Genomic DNA, 18,004 nt, shown 5'->3' on the forward strand with positions numbered 1-18,004 from the left:
TTATTATTATTATTATCATCATCATTATTGTTATTATTATCATCATTATTATTATTATTATTATTATTGTCATTGTCATTATTATAGTAGTCGTCGTATTAGTAATGGTAGAATCCTACAAATTTGAACAATGAAAGACGTCAACTTATAATTACTGCAAGTTTCTCAGTTTTACCCAAGTGATATTAAACCCGGTTTTACCCGACTCACAGTCTTACTGCCTCTGTTAATGTTTGTGATATTTAGTTTCAAGCAGGCCTTTATATAAATAAGGCTGCCACATAAAAGTACCGCACATCAACACCACAGATGCGTCATGCAGGCACATCCGCCACGTGAAACGGGGCTTCCACTGCTCCCTTGTGGAAATAATCTTGATTGCAACGTGAACGGTACAGGTCATAAATTAGCGCATAATTACTGAATTGTACCCAAAGACAGCCCAACAAATGACATAGAAAATATTAAATCAAATGATACTGTAGATCATGTTGTTGGATTATTATTGTTGATACAATTATCATTCAGTATAATTTACTGTTTGTTCGTCGCGAACTAATAAAGTTTTCCCTCCAGATCATAGTGGAAGATAACAAAAGGACCATGCCACAGCTGGGAGCACCACTAGGCTGTAAAAGAGTTCTCGAATTTACAATATTTCCAATTGACCCGAACGCAGCACACTTGGTGGTCCTCCCTTCTATTTTCATCTTGCTGCCGCCATTTTGCTTCAGTGCCGCTGCGACAGTCAACGAGCAGGGACGGACTCTTTCTAAGACCACATTTTAAAAATATATTTTTTAAAATTGAAACTGGTAATTAAGACTGCATACACTGTTTTCACAATATACCCGGCTGTTACAGTGCAGCGTTAGAATATATAAAGAGTGAATACCACAGTAACGACAAAATAAAAGCTAACGCTAACGATAAGGTCGCGAAAGATTGGTGGATTCGGTAGGCCTCTGTTTTGTAGCATTCGCTAAAATATTGATTACGATTATACTTTTTCAGTTGTTGAGCATATAACATACATAGTCTTCTGTAAACAGTGACTACGGAGCAAGGGTTACTGAAATTAAAACTTACTCTATTATTTTGGATATTTAGCTGACAATCTAATATTTGCCAATCTCTATACAGTAAGTCAGTGTGTTTCGTCATTGCTGGGAATCGCTCTCAGTTCGATCCAGCTAGCTTTGGGCTACTTTTTATTAAACAGTAAGTATGTGATTGTTTCATTGACTGTCTTGGTTTATAAGCTTGACCAAACGTATCTAATGGCAACATTGAATGTGACCTGTAACATATCTTGTATGCCAAGAAACGTCGACTAAGATCAGCTGTCGCAGATATTTTACCCGTAACGCTGTTTTAAGATGAACGACTACCGTTAATGTTGTGACCCTAGACAGATTGTTTAAGTTCTACGTGTGTCGGTACATTTATTAAATGTTATTTTCGTGTAAATGCTATTTTGTTACTTAAGATTGCATTTTCCCCGTCCCTTAAGATGGAAGCCAGAGTTGTAGTTCTTCAGGCTTATCATCAGTTAAGAACTAACGTTAAGTCGTCCATGTCTAGAGTAAATAAACAGCCCAGGTCCGGGCTTCAGATAATTGCAAATTCAAATGTTCTCTATTCTAGTGTAGATAACGGTACTTGAGCTTTGCAAACATGGGTTGATTCAGCATTATATTGACAGTGAGTTTGTCCACTAAGCTGGACCTCTGGTCCAACCTAGTAAGCTAGAATTCTGTTTACTCGGATGTCCTTGCTGAGAGCATGTTGTCTCAGAATGCTTTTTGTACATCATCTCTGTTGAAATGTCTCATTTGTATTTGTGCAAATCTGCCTCTCTCTTAATAACCTCTTTTCAGTTCTATGGGAAGTGTTTTTGATTGATTTATAGGTTTAAAACCATCCTCTTGGCCCATTGTGGGAATCCCTGGATATGGATAGCTTGCCCCCCCTTCAGAATACTTTGGCAGAAGATTTTTTTTTTTCTCTTCAGCTTTGGTAATCAACAGCTGAAAATCTCTAGAAGTTTGAATGCCCTTTTTTCAGCTGCATCAAATGTCACCAGGTGTGCAAAATCCTTCCAAGCCCATGAAGAAGCTGAAGATTTTTTTTTCACCCACCATCCAACCTTTAACCCTTTTTTTTCCACCTCAATTTAAGCATTTTTGGATCTATTTTTTTTATTTGCTGGCTGTTTATGTCCCCATATTTCTTTCTTTACATTGGTTACACCTATTAAAAAACATAATTTAAAAAAATCCCCCAAGGACTCTATTGCACCCACCATCAGTAGTGTTTAGCAGTCTGGCGGAGATAAAGATGTCTCAGAGAGTCTCAAAAAAGGGATGTCGTAGGAAGACAAGTGTCTCTGGGCGACCCACCCCCCTTTTCCTCTTATCTCACGGATCAAGTGTTCCTTCAGGACTCCATACCACCACGGAGACACCCTGCCAGCAGTGCGTTCAAGAGGGAGACATCTTCTCAGCCACCTCAGGTAAAGGTGGCATAATGCTAAAAACATTATCAAAACTGTCTGGTTTGTACTGACCGAATGACCAGTTGTGTAGTGTGTGGAGGCTTGGGGACCATTTTAACTGAACATGTTTAGGAGCAGTGTCTGCTTCCCTTAGAAAAAAACATCACTGATTGGTCACCGGGTGACATAATCTATTGTGTCTCATGTTTTTCTGTTTTATTTCATATATGATTTACAACTCTGAAATATCGAGATTTTCCCTGTTTGCGCACAGGGTTTTCTAAAACAAGCCCTGTCCTTGAAGAGATGCTCATCTTCAAATCGTGTAATCAAAGAAAGAAACCCTCACACATATCTGCAGGCAATGGCCTGTCAGAGCAGTTCTGCAGACAGAGCTTAGGTCACACTGAGGAAATTTATTTGTCTGGAGCCCTGTGGTAGACTGGGGTTCAAATTTGCACATGTTCAATTTCATCTCAAGTATCTTGCTGCTTAAAAGCACAGTGCTTCCCATCTGGTCTTCATAGTGCCAGTTTTGCATCTAATGTGATCATAATTTTTACATGTCTTTTATGATTGCATTCAAAGTACATGAATGAGTCGTTTTAGTATTAGCTAACCAGAAGATATTGTACTTGATTCCAGTAAGAATCCCAAATGTAAAGGTTGGAACAAGTCACTGTATTTTGTATGAAAAATAAATTGCAGACATGCTTTGTTGGTATCAGTGTTACATGTTCATACATATTTGAAGTGATTTGATAATCAATTTCTCTTCCTCATGTGTTGCTTCATTCTGTGTTATCAGGGAGAGTCCTGTTGGCCCTGAAGAGAACCAGCTGCTGGATTTAAAGGTCATAACCTCATCCCCTCCGTCACTCAAGACACATACCAGCAATACTATGACCAACCATGGAGATGACTGCTACTTCTTCTATTATTCCACCTGCACTAAAGTAGGCAATGTTTGAGCACAAAGCTTCCATGTTAACACTTGGTGTGACCAGAAGAAAGTATTGGAGCCTTACTGTGTTTCATTTATTGTACAGGGGGACAGCTGCCCCTTTAGACACTGTGAGGCAGCCATGGGCAATGAGACCATCTGCAGCCTCTGGCAGGAGGGACGCTGCTTCCGTACTGTGTGCAAGTTTCGCCACATGGAGATCACAGTAAGACATTTTGAATATGCATTTTAATATGAACAATGCTCAGAAATGTTTCCTTCAAGCTTTGCCCACTCAAGGTGGTGTCTGTCTTGAATGGCTAGTACTGGATTGCACTGTAAAAGCAATCACATAACAAGCCATCCATTCAGTGTGCTACACTGCAATGAGTGAGGTTCACAAAAGACTGGCATTAATATAAACTTACATTAACAGCTAGTACTCAAAGAAGAATTTAACTTTGTCAAGTTTGTTGACTGTTGGTGAGTTTTATCTGTCTTTGTCCAGTAGATTTCTAAAATCTGAGATGACTCAAAATGCTTCCCTGGGATAAGGGCAATTGAAATATTGGGTCCTCCTCTAAAATATCTGAGATAGTAGCTCCATCATTGAAATCTAAAGTCCAGACTCTACCATGTATTTTCAGGCCACAGACTGGAATCATTTTTGAACAAACCTCACTTTGCTATGAGAAACAATACCATGATTAGTGATGTGATTTACTGAGTGCTAAATTAGGATCAGATTGTAAATATTTTAAAGGTCATGAAATGGTCTTATGCAGTTTTTTACACTCTCTTTAATTTGATTGTCCTGTCACATGTATTGGTGCTTTATGGACACCTGATCTGACTCAAGTGGGGTTAGCCTGCCTTCTCTCAGCTTGCTCTCTCTGCATGCTCTTATATGTTAATCTTTTTCATCGAAACAGAAAAATCGAAAGGAGATACCTTGTTATTGGGAGAACCAAGCAGCCGGCTGTCAGAAGCCACACTGTGCCTTCTTCCATGAAAGGCCCCGCTACATTGATGGCTCGTTTGTCCCACCTGATAAAAGTGAGTTGGCTTTATTTAAGCAATCAAACTAAGAAATGAAATGTTGATTTGCCATCCACCTTTGAAAGATAGTATTGGTAATTGATGGAGTTCTTCCAGTTCAAAGCAAGAACAAGGAGCAGCCGCTTGAGGAACCAGCTCTCCCACCAGTTGCCCCTCTTCCCACTGCAGCCAATCCCCAGCTCAGAGGGATCATCAAGACAGAAGCTCAGGAGCCAGTACCGAGTCCCACCCACCCACCAGTGGTGATTAATCCAGCAGATGATGATGAAGATGAGGATGGTGAGCTGGATTTGATGTTAGAATGACTTTGTCTTCATTTTGAGAAATGATATTCCGTATGGTCTTTACAGCTCATATCTTTATGTTTCCAGATCCAGTCTCAGAGGAGGGAGAGGATGGCAAGGTTGGGCCTTCTCCTAGAAAACTACCCAAATCAGGTGAGACTGTTGTCAGTGACTAAAGTTTGGAGTCATAATTCATCAGAATATGTGACCAAAGCTGTACTATTCTCAAGTCCTGTGTGTGTGTGTGTGTGTGTGTGTGTGTGTGTGTGTGTGTGTGTGTGTGGGGTCATGTTGTATCTTGACAGGTGATTCATTGAACTTTGGAGTGAGCACCTTAGAAGAGATCAGGCTGAGGAAGGCCCTGAAGGCCAGCATGAAGAGAGCTGGTTACCCTGTCCAGAGTCCTGATACCTCAGCCAGCGGAGAGAAAGAAAACAGACAGTCAATTTTTCAACCAGTCCTCTATGAGGCGAGAGATGGTAAAGAGCAAGAACTTGTGTGATTGCCATGTTTCAGGGAGTTGGAAACCTAACTATTGACTGAAATGAAACCTAGAAAACATTCATGCTAGTTTGACAGTTGGATAGACAGTTATTGCTAATGTTTATAACAGTAGCACTGTTAAACCTAGGCTTTATTTGTGATTGAATATGAGTCAAACCTCCATGTTAAAGCATGATTAAAATGAAAGAGGCACTTTTAAGATTGACTGTAGTTTATTTTTTTGGGCAAGCTAATTTTCAGTGGAGTGTGGGGGCACTGGCACACTAGCATCAAAATCGCTTTTTAAGAAGGCTTGACACAACATAAAGCTTTGCACGTAGTATCATCATGGTCTCTACACATGAACACGAGCATTGAGAACTTATTTGTTATTATTATTTGTGTACGCGAAGTTTACTAAAAAGAAAGTTTTTGAACTACTCACTGTTGGAGCTGGATCTCCGGCGCGGCGCTGTCATGGCAGACAAAAAGTGTCGATCCCAGAGTGCGACCAACAAGAAGGCTTGAGGAGCGGTGCACCATTACTTTCCTGCCTGTTAGGTCACACTCGGGGATTGACACTTTTTGTCTGCCATGATGACGGCGCGCCAAGCAAAGCTTCAAGTTGAGTCAAGCCTTCTTAGTGTTTTAAAAATAGCGATTTTGATGCTAGCGTGCCAGTGCCCCCGCACTCCATTGAAAATTAGCTTGCCCAAAAACAAAACTACGGTAAATCTTGAAAATGCCTCTTTCATCGTAATTATGCTTTTAAATGAGGGTTTGACTCATATTCAATCACAAATAAAGCCTAGGCTTTTTGGCAAGAGTTTCACTTTAATGTCAAGCAGATAAAAAAAAAAATCGATTGAAATAAACTGATGATACGGTAACTGTTACCTTTAGTCATAAAGTGCAGTGAAATCATTAATACCCATTTCTTACCCAGCACATGGTCTCTGTTTAAACCCAGGTCCACTTGTCTTTGAAGAGACCGTCAGACCAAGAGGCAGTGTGGCTGAAAGGCTTGGCAGGAAGATACCCCACTCTGGTAAATGTTTTCTTGTGTCACACCTTGTCAGCAGATATCAGTGCACTGCTAACAATGATAATCATAAGAATTCAGATTAGAAGCTCATTACTTGTCCTTGTTGTAGGTGGAATAAGTGTAGAAGCCGTTCCACTGAAAAGGAGTCTGGCTGAGCGTCTGGGAAGAGTTGTGGACGGGGAGGAGCCAGTAATGCCCCTGCAGAAGGGTGAGTATGAGGACACCTGTAGCCTTTTACTCCATGCTGATGATTGAGGATGTATCTTAGGTTGGAGAGAGCTATGTTCTGATGAGGAATTTTGTAAATAAATGTTGTTTTCATGTGGCTCATAATTTACAGTCTAGAATTAATTATGTTTATTGAATCAATTCTCTTCCTTCTGCTTCTGTAGCTTTGAAGCCGATTAAGGAAAGACTTGGATTGTCTGCTGGATCTGTTGCAGCGCAACCAGGTAACAAATCTAAAGAACATTGAGAGGTTGACATTGATTATAATTTCAGGAAAGATGATAATTATGCCGAGTGATTAAAACATTGTTTGTTACTGTCCCTGGATTTTCATAACAGCTGAAACCAAAGCAGAGCCAAAGAAAGCTCCTGAGCAGATCCGCATCAAAACTCTGGAGGAGATCAGACAGGAGAAGGCAGCAAAGTCTCAGTCCAAAGATGGCCCTTCAGTCGGGGCTCATGAAATCAACAATACGAAAACAGCCAAGGGTGTGAAACGAGCAATCACCAATAGAGATCACTCTATCACTCACATCAAAACATTTTCCGAGATCCTTCATGCCAGGAAGAAAAGACAGGATGAACAGCAGGGGCAGAGCCCCAGCCCCAAGAAAGCCAAGCACACTGTGGAGAAAGCTCCAGGCAAGAGCCAGGGAGAGTGTAATTCAGCTGGGCCTTGTCAAAAGGCCATAAATGTGGAGGGAGTCAGAGTAAAGACCCTGGAGGAGATCCGCAGGGAGAAGGCAGCAAGGCTTCAGGTTCAGCAGGCACTGGAGGCTGAAAACAAGAGCTCTGATACTGAGAGCAGTGCAAAGAAGCCTCGTCTACTGCGCATCAAGAAACTGGCTTCCCAAAGTAAGGCAGTGCTCGTCTTGAGCCTTTGTAGTTATGTTCCCTGTGTGTTGACACAAATATTGTATACACTGAATTCTACTATCAGTATCTTTTAAATTGAATTGAATTTTGAATCTGGTGATCCTCATCTGACGTACCATGTTGCAGAATTTCTAAAAGGAAATTTCTGTTGATCTCAGCAGGAAACATCACATCAGAAGAGAAGAGTGCTGAAGCGACAGAAAGGCTACTGGAATCTCCTACTCTTTCTCCTGAGGTATGGCATTAAGACAGTGCAGTATTGGCTGTGGTTGCTTGTAGAGACCAACTAATATGGGATTTTAAAGACCAATACCAATTTAAAAGCGGAAATTACACCACTTGCTGATATGGCAGCCAATATCCTGAATTTTCGACCTGAAGTAAAAATAAGACATGAACATAGACATCAGAATCAGCAAAACAACAAAAACAAACAACAAAACAAGGCCACAAAAAACAAATATCTGACTACTTGTTTTATGTTCTACTCAGTACCATACACTCAGAGAAAATTGTCTCCCAATACTAATAAGCAGTGAAAATATAACCAAGAGAATATGGGAACCAAGTATATGTACATACACAAATATAGACATTAACACATGACATAAGGAAACGCTCAGTCCTATTACAATTGACAGTGATGCAGCAAATACAAATCTGCAAAGAAAAAATAGTAATAAAGAAAATAAAATAACTATCAATTTGTGAGAAAATGCTGTTTTTTTTGTTTTTTTTGTTTTTTTAAAAAAGAGTAAATGAAAAAATAATTATAAGTAAATTAAAGTCCAGCCTCATGACCCAGAAACATCCGTTGGCCAGTTTTCCTCATTGCCATCTATCATCCCTTTTAGTACAAGGGTTGTGAGTCATTTACCTGCCTATTTAAAGAAAGGGGTCCAAATCCTACACAAATCATCCATCTAACATTTGAATCTATATGTTCGGTATGCAATTGGTAATAAGTCAAATATCACTTTGTGCCAACCCCTAATTGTAGGTAGAACATATCAATCCATCTAAGCAATATATTTTTCCGAGCAGCAAATGTGGGAATACTAAGCAGCCTTCTTCGATGAGACCCTTCGATATGATGACTAGGCAGGCCGAGAAGCCGAACCTGAGGATCAGTATGAAGCTGGACATTAAAAATCAAATTAAGTTTGCTGACAATTTTACCCCAGTACTCCTCAACATGGTTAACATGTCCACATACAGTGCCTATAGCTTCCCACCTCTACTTGAGTTCATCCTGTGTCTGAGCTGTGGTGTAATCTGCAAGCGATGTAATATTCTAAACTGGGTCTCTCTGGTTCTGTTACATATGGTGATCTCTCTAGCTACCCACCATTTTTCCAACCACGTTTATTCATATATTGTAAAACTGAAATCAGCATTCCATTTGCATTGAAGATACTCTAAATTAATATTGCTGACAGTTGAGCTCAGCATATCCCCGACTGAGAACTGCCTTCTTGCCTCTACCAAGGAGTAAACTTTCCATCTGTGAGGTCTGACTGTCAAAGTTATACCGTCTTTGATTCTGAATCAAACTGCGAAGTTGCAGATACCTGAAGAAGTGATTGCTGGGGAGATCATATTTCTGTCGGATTTGTTCAAATGTCAGCATCACTCCTTTATCAAATAGATGTCCCAGAGTTAAAATCCCCTCTCCTCCCACATCCTAAATCCCAAGTCTGAGCGGGCTGGGGCAAAATCTGTGTTCCCATATATTGGAGCTAGCGAGGACAATATTTTAGAATGACCCTCTAACTTTCTTATTGCTTGCCAGACTTGCAGACTTGTAATTAAGATGTTATTTTCTCCAGCATTCTTAGATTTCTTTGAGTCCATGGCACATAAAAGACTTGAGAGGCCATTACCTGCATTTGCCGATTCCAGATCTAGCCCCACCGATTCTGAGTCATTATTAATCCACTCAGCTATGTATCGAAGCTGTGCAGCCAGCTGAGCCTAATGTTTGGGACAACTAAGCCTCCCTGCTCTACAGACATTTGCAACTTAGCCATTTTTAGTAGTGGTTTCTTTCTGTTCCAAATAAATAAACTGATACAGCCATTTATCCATCTAATTGTTTTATTATTAAATAAAATAGGGACAATCTGAAAGTGATAAAGAAGTCTTGGTAGAATATTCATTTTGAGTAAAGCAATTCTACCCAACATTGATAGTGGAAGAGATATCCATCTGTCCAAGTCATCACATATGCTTTAAAGGAGAATTTTGGTCGATTTAATCATGCAGCTTCATTGCTCAAGCTACCCTTGGCTTACCAGTACCGAAGACACAAACACATTTGGTCCAACCATTACAGGGCTCCATGAATGGAGTTAGGGTTAGCATTGACCGCTAACAGCGTAGGGTCAGCTTCTTAACATGCTGCACATCTCACCCCAAAAGTTATGCAACATCAGCAGACACCTTACAACACAGCACTGTAAGCACTGTATGACTCAAAATGAATAAAAAAGTAGTTAAAACAGTGTGTTTGTGCAAGGAGCTGCATACCGGTTTGTTTACATCCGTGTCTTCTGGTAGCTAGACCAAACTAGTCAATCTGTCGAGCGTGCGCTTACTCCCTCAGTGGCAGAGACAGAAACAGAGTCAAAGCCGGGAGGGTGGAAGGGGTCAGGTGGAGGGCCAAGGTCCAAACAAACAGGAGGGAGGAGGCGAGGACTGGGGCCCACTAGAGACCAAGGACGTGGACTGGGGCCCACTAGAGGCCTACAATGAACATGAAGGCGTTCTAGAGGCCGAAGACGAAGGCGCTCTGGATGTCTGTGGTGAGGACGAAGGCGAAGGGGCTCTGGAAACTGGCAGAAGTGGCATGGGCTGAAATGCACTGAATACCGGGGACGTGGGCTGAGGTGCACTGGAGGCTGGTGACGAAGGTGTAGTCGCAGGCTGGAACCCATGGAAGGCCGGCGGCAAAGGCGCAGGCTGGAGGCCGGCGACGAAGGCGTAGGCGCAGCCTCGAACTCGCTGGAGGCCGGCGACGAAGGCGTAGGCGCGGCCTGGAACTCGCTGGAGGCCGGCGACGAAGGCGTAGCCGCGGCCTGGAACTCACTGGAGGCCGGCAATGAAGGCGAAGGTGCGGGCTGGAACCCCCTGGAGGCTGGCGGCGAAGGTGCGGGCTGGAACCCCCTGGAGGCTGGTGACGTAGGCGAAGGCGTAGGTGCGGGCTGGAACCCCCTGGAGGTTGGTGACGAAGGCAAAGGTGCGGGCTGAAACCCCTTGGAGGCTGGCGGCGAAGGTGTGGGCTGAGACCCACTGGAGGCCGGCGGCGAAAGGCATGGACTGAGACCCACTGGCGACCAGACCACTGGCTGGGAAACCCTCAAGGGTCTTGGCCGGACCACCGACGGAGTTTTGCCGGGAGGGTCTCTGGCAACAAACGACCATGGCCGGACCCCTGACCGAGGAGCAGGCACTAGACCTGGCATGGGACTCGGCCGGTCCTCCAGCCGAGGAGCAGGCACTGGACTCGGCTGGGTCTCCGACCGAGGACCAGACACTGGATTTGGCGTGAGACTCGGCCAGGCCTCCAACCGAGGAGCAGGCAGTGGACTTGGCGTGAGACTCGGCCGGGCCTCCGACCGAGGTGCAGGCACTGGGCTTGGCGTGAGACCCGGCCGGGCCTCCGACTGAGGTGCAGGCACTGGGCTTGGCGTGAGACTCGGCTGGGCCTCCAACCGAGGAGCAGGCAGTGGACTTGGCGTGAGACTCGGCCGGGCCTCCGACCGAGGTGCAGGCACTGGGCTTGGCGTGAGACTCGGCCGGGCCTCCGACTGAGGTGCAGGCACTGGGCTTGGCGTGAGACTCGGCTGGGCCTCCGACCGAGGAGCAGGCACAGGGCTTGGCGTGGGACTCGGCCGGGCCTCCGACCGAGGTGCAGGCACAGGGCTTGGAGTGGGACTCGGCCGGGCCTCCGACCGAGGAGCAGGAACTAGGCTTGGCTTGGGCCTCGGCCGGGCCTCAGACCGAGGAGCAGGAACTGGCCTCGGCCGGGTCTCCGACCGAGGTGCAGGAACAGGCATTGGACTTGGCATGGGCCTCGGCCGGGTCTCCGATCGAGGTGCAGGAACAGGCACTGGACTTGGCATGGGCCGCGGCAGGGCCTCCGACCGAGGTGCAGGAACAGGCACTGGGCTTGGCATGGACCTCCACGTGCAGTACAGGCCTCGGCCGGTCCTCCGACCGAGGTGCAGGAACAGGCCTCGGCCGGTCCTCCGACCGAGGTGCAGGAACTAGACTTGGCGTGGGCCAAGAAAGTGGCTCACCTCACCTGCGCATCATTGGACAGCTACAGAGAGTCAAAATATGCTGAGGCCTCTTCTGGAGAATGAAAAGTTTTAACTGCATCATTCACTGTAATCCTGAGGAAAGCGGGGTAGATCATGGCATAACGAGCTCCCTCGATGTTCTGGAGCTTCTTCCGTACCTGGTCGTATTCATGTCGTCTTTTCTGGGTAATGGCAGCAAAGTCCGGGAAGAAGTGAATCTTCGCTCCATCCTGTCGGATGTCTGTGAGTCGTCTAGCCACATCTATCACCCTTTGCCGGTCACTGAAATTGTGAAACCTCACTATCACTGCACGTGTAAATCTTGAGGTCTGGGGACTGGGGAGCCTGTGCGCCCTTTCCAACTTGACTCTGCCTGCTTTGGTATCTAGCTCTAGGAGCTGGGGAATGTTGTTGGGTTTGTCCCCTCCAGCCTCTCTTGCAGGCAAATAATCCTCAGGTTTTTGCGTCGACCTCTATTCTCATAATCTGGAAGTTGCTCTGTCAGCTCCCTCACTGTTTTTTTCCAAAGCTAGCAAGTGCTGATCAGCATACGTAGACATATTTTCGATCACTAAAATTCTCTGTTCTGCCTCACTGACACGGTCAGTGACTTCTTTCAAACACTGAGAAATATTTGTGGTGATATCGTGCAGCATCTTCTCTAATTTTTCATCCATCATAGTGGCATGTATTCATTGTCATCTCTTCAAGAGCTTAGCTGGTCAGACCCGGATCAGGTGCCACGCTAGTATTAGCCGCTAGCATAGCATCATCATTATCTTGGCCACAGGTGTATCTTTCTTCTTCCAAAGTTGTTTAGTTGACATTTTACCTGCAGGTTTCCTCAAATCATTCCAGGGACATCACCTGGAGTAGTGACTCCGTTTTTTTTCGTGAGATTGAACACCACCAAGAAAAAAAAATGATAATATTGCATGATAAGTGTGCCAGAGCTCCGACAAAACGTGGCTACACAGGTGTTTGCATCACTGGAAGTCCTTGTTGAACAATTTTGACAAATGTATAGTTTAACTGATCATATACTAGATGTATGAAATATTGATCTGAAGAATAACGTAGTTTAACTCCACCACTGCTCTTTAAAAAAACACTTTCTCAACTAGCTTTGAGATGGAACAATGATTCAGCTTTGTTACAAACCGTTATTTCAATTAATTTAACTCCAATCGGAAAATATTTTATAAACGATTATAAATGCATGTCATCTTTAGCAATATTTCACTTTTAACATTGATAGTATGATAAGTATGAGGATGAGTATGATATGCTTGTAGTCACAGGGAGTAATTAGATGGGGATGTTCGTTTATTTACCTTCTAGATCACAATATAGCATTAAGTTGACACTAGACACTTGTCTCAAACCACTGCACCGTTGTCTTCTCAGTTGCAGATATATTCTGATGCTTAGTTTTCAATCTGTGTTACTGACTGTAATGACTGTCTCATAGCTGGCTAGCTAGTTACCTTGCTAACGTTAGCAAGCAGATGTCAGATAAGCATTAGTGACATGGCGTCTGTCAAAGACAGGGTTAACGTTATATTAAGGGAAACCAAAGGGGTCACTGTATATTTACTTTGTAAGTTTTCATAGTAGAACATATCGTTAAACAAATCAGCTGATACAGACATGTGTGTAACATGCCCCCTGCCAGGGATCAAATCGGCAGACTGATAAGTTGTTTGGGCTCTCGTTGCTTGTTATTCTGTTGACTTTATGCGATTGGAATTCTCCTGTTTCTTTCTAGACAACCATCGCCTATGGTAACAATGTCAAGGTCAAGACCTTTGAAGAGATCATGCGGGAGAAACGCTTTCGCAAGAAGGAAATGGAGGACCAGGCCAAAGGCTCAGGTGAAGCAGAACCCTGTCAGAATCAGACCGCTGAAGGAACGCTAAAGAGGAAGGTTCCTGCTAAAGACAGTCTTACAACGCCAGGCTCTTCATCACTTTCCTCCACCACTCCGGCCCCTGACAATACCCTTCCAGACCAAAAGGTCCCTGTTCGTAAACTGATCCCCCTCAAATCCAAGAGTTCTTCACCTCTGAACAGCAGCAGTACTCCTCATACAAGAGGAGCTGGTGTTACCTCAGTTCCTGTGAAGCTGAGCTCTTCTCCACTAAAAGATGAGACTGAGTCTTGCTCACAGAGCCCCAACAGCTCAAGGGAGAACCCACACAAAAACAAAAGGAGCTCCACCACATCTTCACCAGCCAAGCAGACCAGACCAGCTCCTCAGAGTCCTGCTGCAGACACCCCTACTGCTGAGAAAACACTCAACGGTAAACAGAAGAATTCTCCAGAACACACTACAGACACCAAAGGTACTGCACCGTAAACACTTGTTAATGCTTCATTTTGCAACCCATGTTTCTGTCAAAGATTAAGGCGGCTCAGCTTAGACTTGGATAGGAAGGTAACACAGACACCTGTGGGGAAAGACCAGATTGTTCGTCTCACACAGCCAGACCTATGTACACACTGTGTTTTAGTGCTGAGTGAAGAAAGGTTGGCCATGATCTCTCTGTCAAAATAGAAAAGGGCTATGGCTGGTTTGTATTTCTTTAAACCTATCACAATAGTCTTGGTCAGTACTAAGCCCAGGGTGCAGCAGTGGTGCCCCCTCTAAAAGCTATTATGCAACATGCAGATATATAGATGGATAGATCAGCCAGTAGCTGGCTTATACCAACAGCCTGCTTCCTGTGTGTCAGACTAGTACGAAGGTACATCCTCCACGAGAACAATGGAAAAGGAAATGAAAAATTCTTAATCGCATTGGTGATGTCTAATTAATTTTTGCTTTTTTAGTGAGGCCCAAACTGAATGTGAAGCCGTCTGTCATGAAGCCTGCCGTGCAGGTGAAACCTGGCCAGAAGAGGAGAGGAGCAACGCGGTCTGCTGTGGCTGCTGTTAAACCTCTGAACAGTGCCTCCACACTGCTGGAGGAGCCACTGCAGGGGGTGACATGCAGAGACACACAGGTAGGCTGGCACACTGACTATATATATATATATATATATATATATATATATATATATATATATATATATATATATATATATATATATATATATATATATATATATATATATATATATATATATATATATATCTCAGATTTCTTAAATAATGTCTTTCATGTCTTTAATTAGTTTGATGTGGTACATTTATTGTTTGCATGTATATTCCCAAGTTGTTGCTCTTTTCTGCATATTTCACTAATATTTATATTAATCTTTCTGCATTTTCTTAACCACCAGTCATTTTGAATGACCTCCCTTGTTTTTGTATCCCTCACAGTTTATTTTTCCGTGTATACTCAACATGACCGACATTGACCTTTTGTTAAATAGACATGCTAAGATTGTTTCTGTTTGGTGTAGCTTGGCCTTTTTGTCCGTTTATAGTTTTATTGTCATTCAGTTTAAATATTGTAGGGCTGTTAATGACCTCCAGCGACTTCCATTGTCAGGTGTTCCCATCTTCCAGTGCAGAGGCTCAGCTGAGCTCTGCTGTTCCCTGTAGTCCCAGCACCTTGTTGGATTCGGGCTCTAGCTCCAGCCCACTGAGAGAGGAGCTCCAGACTGTCCCTGTCTTCAAACATGGTCTGAACCAAGAAACCAAGCCGACTGTCAGTGTTGCTGCTGCCAGAGACGCCTGTGCAGTCCCCCAGAGGTAGATCTTAATACCTTAACGTTGAATATAATGAACACTTACTTCTTGATAATGTCAGACTCAGGCAAGCAAATATCTGTAGGCAGGTGTTGGGGATGCGCTTTGGCTTTCTCTTGCTACATTTTTAACATTATTTTAATGGAATTTGTATAATTTTGTGATCACATAGAAACCCAGATATTGCAGCATAACAGTTGACCTTGAAATGTTTGGTTGACTGTAGAATGTGAACTCAAATATTTTCTCACTCTCCAAGTGAGGAAAGTGAAATTCTGACTAAGTACAATCAATTGATCATGCTTTCTAAAATATGTTACTGTTTAATGGTACAGAAGGTCTCTCATACATCAGTGTTTTAATTTGTCCATACCAGCATTTCCATCAAACATATGTAGTTTGTAGCAAATTTAGACAATTAAAGGAAAGCGTTCTGATGTTTTTTGTTTTTTTTTCATGTATGACATGAATGCAGCTTTAAAGTAAATTACAAGCCTTTCTGTACATTTCAGCCCAGTGCTGAAGACTCCCACTCAACCCAAATCACGAAGAACAAGCGTAGCTGCATCTTCCTCCAGTGCTGCCGCCTCCAGCTCTGTTGTGGATGACTTTGAGGAGCTCATCAATGAATTCACTGAGGACCATTTGGAGGGGGAAGACGTGGACCCTGGCATTGGAGAGGATGACCTGTTACAGGAACTGTCAGAGATGATTGACAGCTGAGGGCTCCATCAAGCACAATCACAGCCACACCGCAACTGGTCACCCACGCCCTTGTCTTGTGACTATATTTCCTAGAATTGAAGAACAACAGTAACTATCTTCCATGGAGTGCTTTTTAATTTTGTTTTTCTTAAAAGTTGATCTTATTTTAATCTTGAGGTTCATATTTTTTTTTCTGTAATTGGAGACATCTTCTCTTCTTTAATTTCTTCCGCATTAGATTATCTGATGGCCCAGGGATTGTTTCACAAGGATTAGATGTTTTAATTTTTTTTTGTTCTTGGTTTGTGTTTTATATCATGTTGTTCCATGATCAACGTTTTTCAGAAAAAAAGCTGTGAAGAACATCCTGTCAGGAACTCCTGGAAGTTAAATGTTGGGAATGATGAATGTATCACCTGAGAGAGAAGTCATTTGTGTATACTGTGTATGCAAAGGGAATGGCAAGCTAATTATAGAAATAATGAATTCTGCTGCACTTAGAGTAGCCTGCCCTCAACTACATGTATTTTTTTGAATGTCTGTTAGTGGACAAGACATCTGTTGCCAGCTAAATCCCAGATTATGACATAAAAATCAATCTTAGTCCAACTATGACCCAGTCAGCAAAGCTCAGGTCAGAATCTAAGAGAATATGTCCAAAGTTCATCAGTCTTTTTACTGTTTGGTTGTTTTATCCATCAGGTATACGTGATCTATAGATTTTCTTATGGAGTGCACCTTCTGCCTGTGACTTTCCTTTAGTGGTTTTATAATATTTGACTTTTTAAACCAGTTTGTTTATTCAGTGGGCATAATTTGAAACAAGTCTGGGATAAGTGCTCTCTGGTATTTGTAATGAACACCTCAGGGACTTTAGTAGTTTATATGTTCTTTATATTATTGGCAAACACTGTATTTCAGTTCTACAATGCTGTTTTCAGTTGCCTTTTTCTCCTTTTTGTTGTTGAGAAAAGAAACTGATGTTTGGTCTTAATACATGTTTGCTCTGTCCTGACCCTTTCCCACAAATATACTGTTCGAAGTAACCTGTACAAATAACCATGTAAATAAAATTTAAAAAAAAAACAATGTAATGACAGCAGGATTAATAACTGATTGATGATTTAAGACAGACCTTTGTACCAGGTTTGATGACCGACACCTGGGCCTGATGTTGGAAGTATTACAGAAATGTATAATTAATGTTTACTTTTAGAATACAAACTGTAGCCTCCTCAATCATCATACTGTTGAATAAACACCTCTTTAAAACAGTCTACAAAAACTTAAACTATAGCCTTCATGAGGACAGGATTTACTGGACTACACTGCATGCTTAATTAAGCCTAACAAGTTTAACAAGCCTAGATTAAACTATACTTAATCTTACAGCAAAGTGTATGCTTTGGGGTAATTGCTGTAGTTGTTCTGTCCTCTTCAGCTATATCAATCTCATTTTACCTTTTGGTAGGTCAACTGGATCCAGGAAGGGGGGCTACATATAACTGGATAAACTGCGTTCTTGAAAAGTGTGGTTATTCCAGAGGGAAAAGAAAAAGAAGGAATATCTGATTTAAGGCTGCATTATGTAACTAGTGGGCAAAAACTTGCAAAGGGCTATTTTTTAAACCCCATGCAAACCCCACGATAACCACTGTGTGTGTCCCTCCTCCAACACATTTCTGAGAAATATTACAGCCCACAATGCTGTAGCAAATTCTTTGAGGGAGACTGGGAGTTTGAATTTAGAAATAAATTCTGTATAGGACAGTTGTTTTGTAATACATCAATTGAGAGACAATAATTATATTGTTACAAAACAGATTCAATTAACAGTAGTTCTGTTTAAACAGAATGTCCCGGTCGTTACATATAGCGTGCCTA

The 18,004-nt window shown here is 42.7% G+C and overlaps 1 protein-coding gene across 8 annotated transcripts; it reads left to right on the top strand.

The window, feature by feature from the left end:
• The first annotated feature begins 678 nt into the window (after nucleotides 1-678).
• On the top strand, nucleotides 679-17,219 carry zc3h11a (zinc finger CCCH-type containing 11A). Of its 8 annotated transcripts, none has more exons than XM_037100631.1 (18): nucleotides 679-815; nucleotides 1,144-1,221; nucleotides 2,444-2,515; nucleotides 3,306-3,453; nucleotides 3,547-3,666; nucleotides 4,373-4,496; nucleotides 4,596-4,778; nucleotides 4,871-4,936; nucleotides 5,089-5,262; nucleotides 6,237-6,314; nucleotides 6,421-6,519; nucleotides 6,704-6,763; nucleotides 6,879-7,394; nucleotides 7,574-7,650; nucleotides 13,488-14,064; nucleotides 14,552-14,724; nucleotides 15,216-15,418; nucleotides 15,910-17,219. In XM_037100631.1, the coding sequence occupies exons 4-18, from the start codon at nucleotides 3,400-3,402 to the stop codon at nucleotides 16,136-16,138; spliced, it is 2,733 nt and encodes a 910-aa protein (XP_036956526.1). In that variant the 5' UTR covers nucleotides 679-815; nucleotides 1,144-1,221; nucleotides 2,444-2,515; nucleotides 3,306-3,399; the 3' UTR covers nucleotides 16,139-17,219. The 8 variants fall into 8 exon arrangements, with proteins under 8 accessions (XP_036956526.1, XP_036956532.1, XP_036956529.1 ...); XM_037100632.1 differs by having other exon boundaries at nucleotides 724-957; XM_037100633.1 differs by lacking the exon at nucleotides 1,144-1,221 and having other exon boundaries at nucleotides 728-815.
• Nucleotides 17,220-18,004: the final 785 nt, after the last annotated feature.

The sequence above is a fragment of the Acanthopagrus latus genome, chromosome 6, assembly GCF_904848185.1.
Source record: "Acanthopagrus latus isolate v.2019 chromosome 6, fAcaLat1.1, whole genome shotgun sequence".
Lineage (NCBI taxonomy): Eukaryota > Metazoa > Chordata > Actinopteri > Spariformes > Sparidae > Acanthopagrus > Acanthopagrus latus.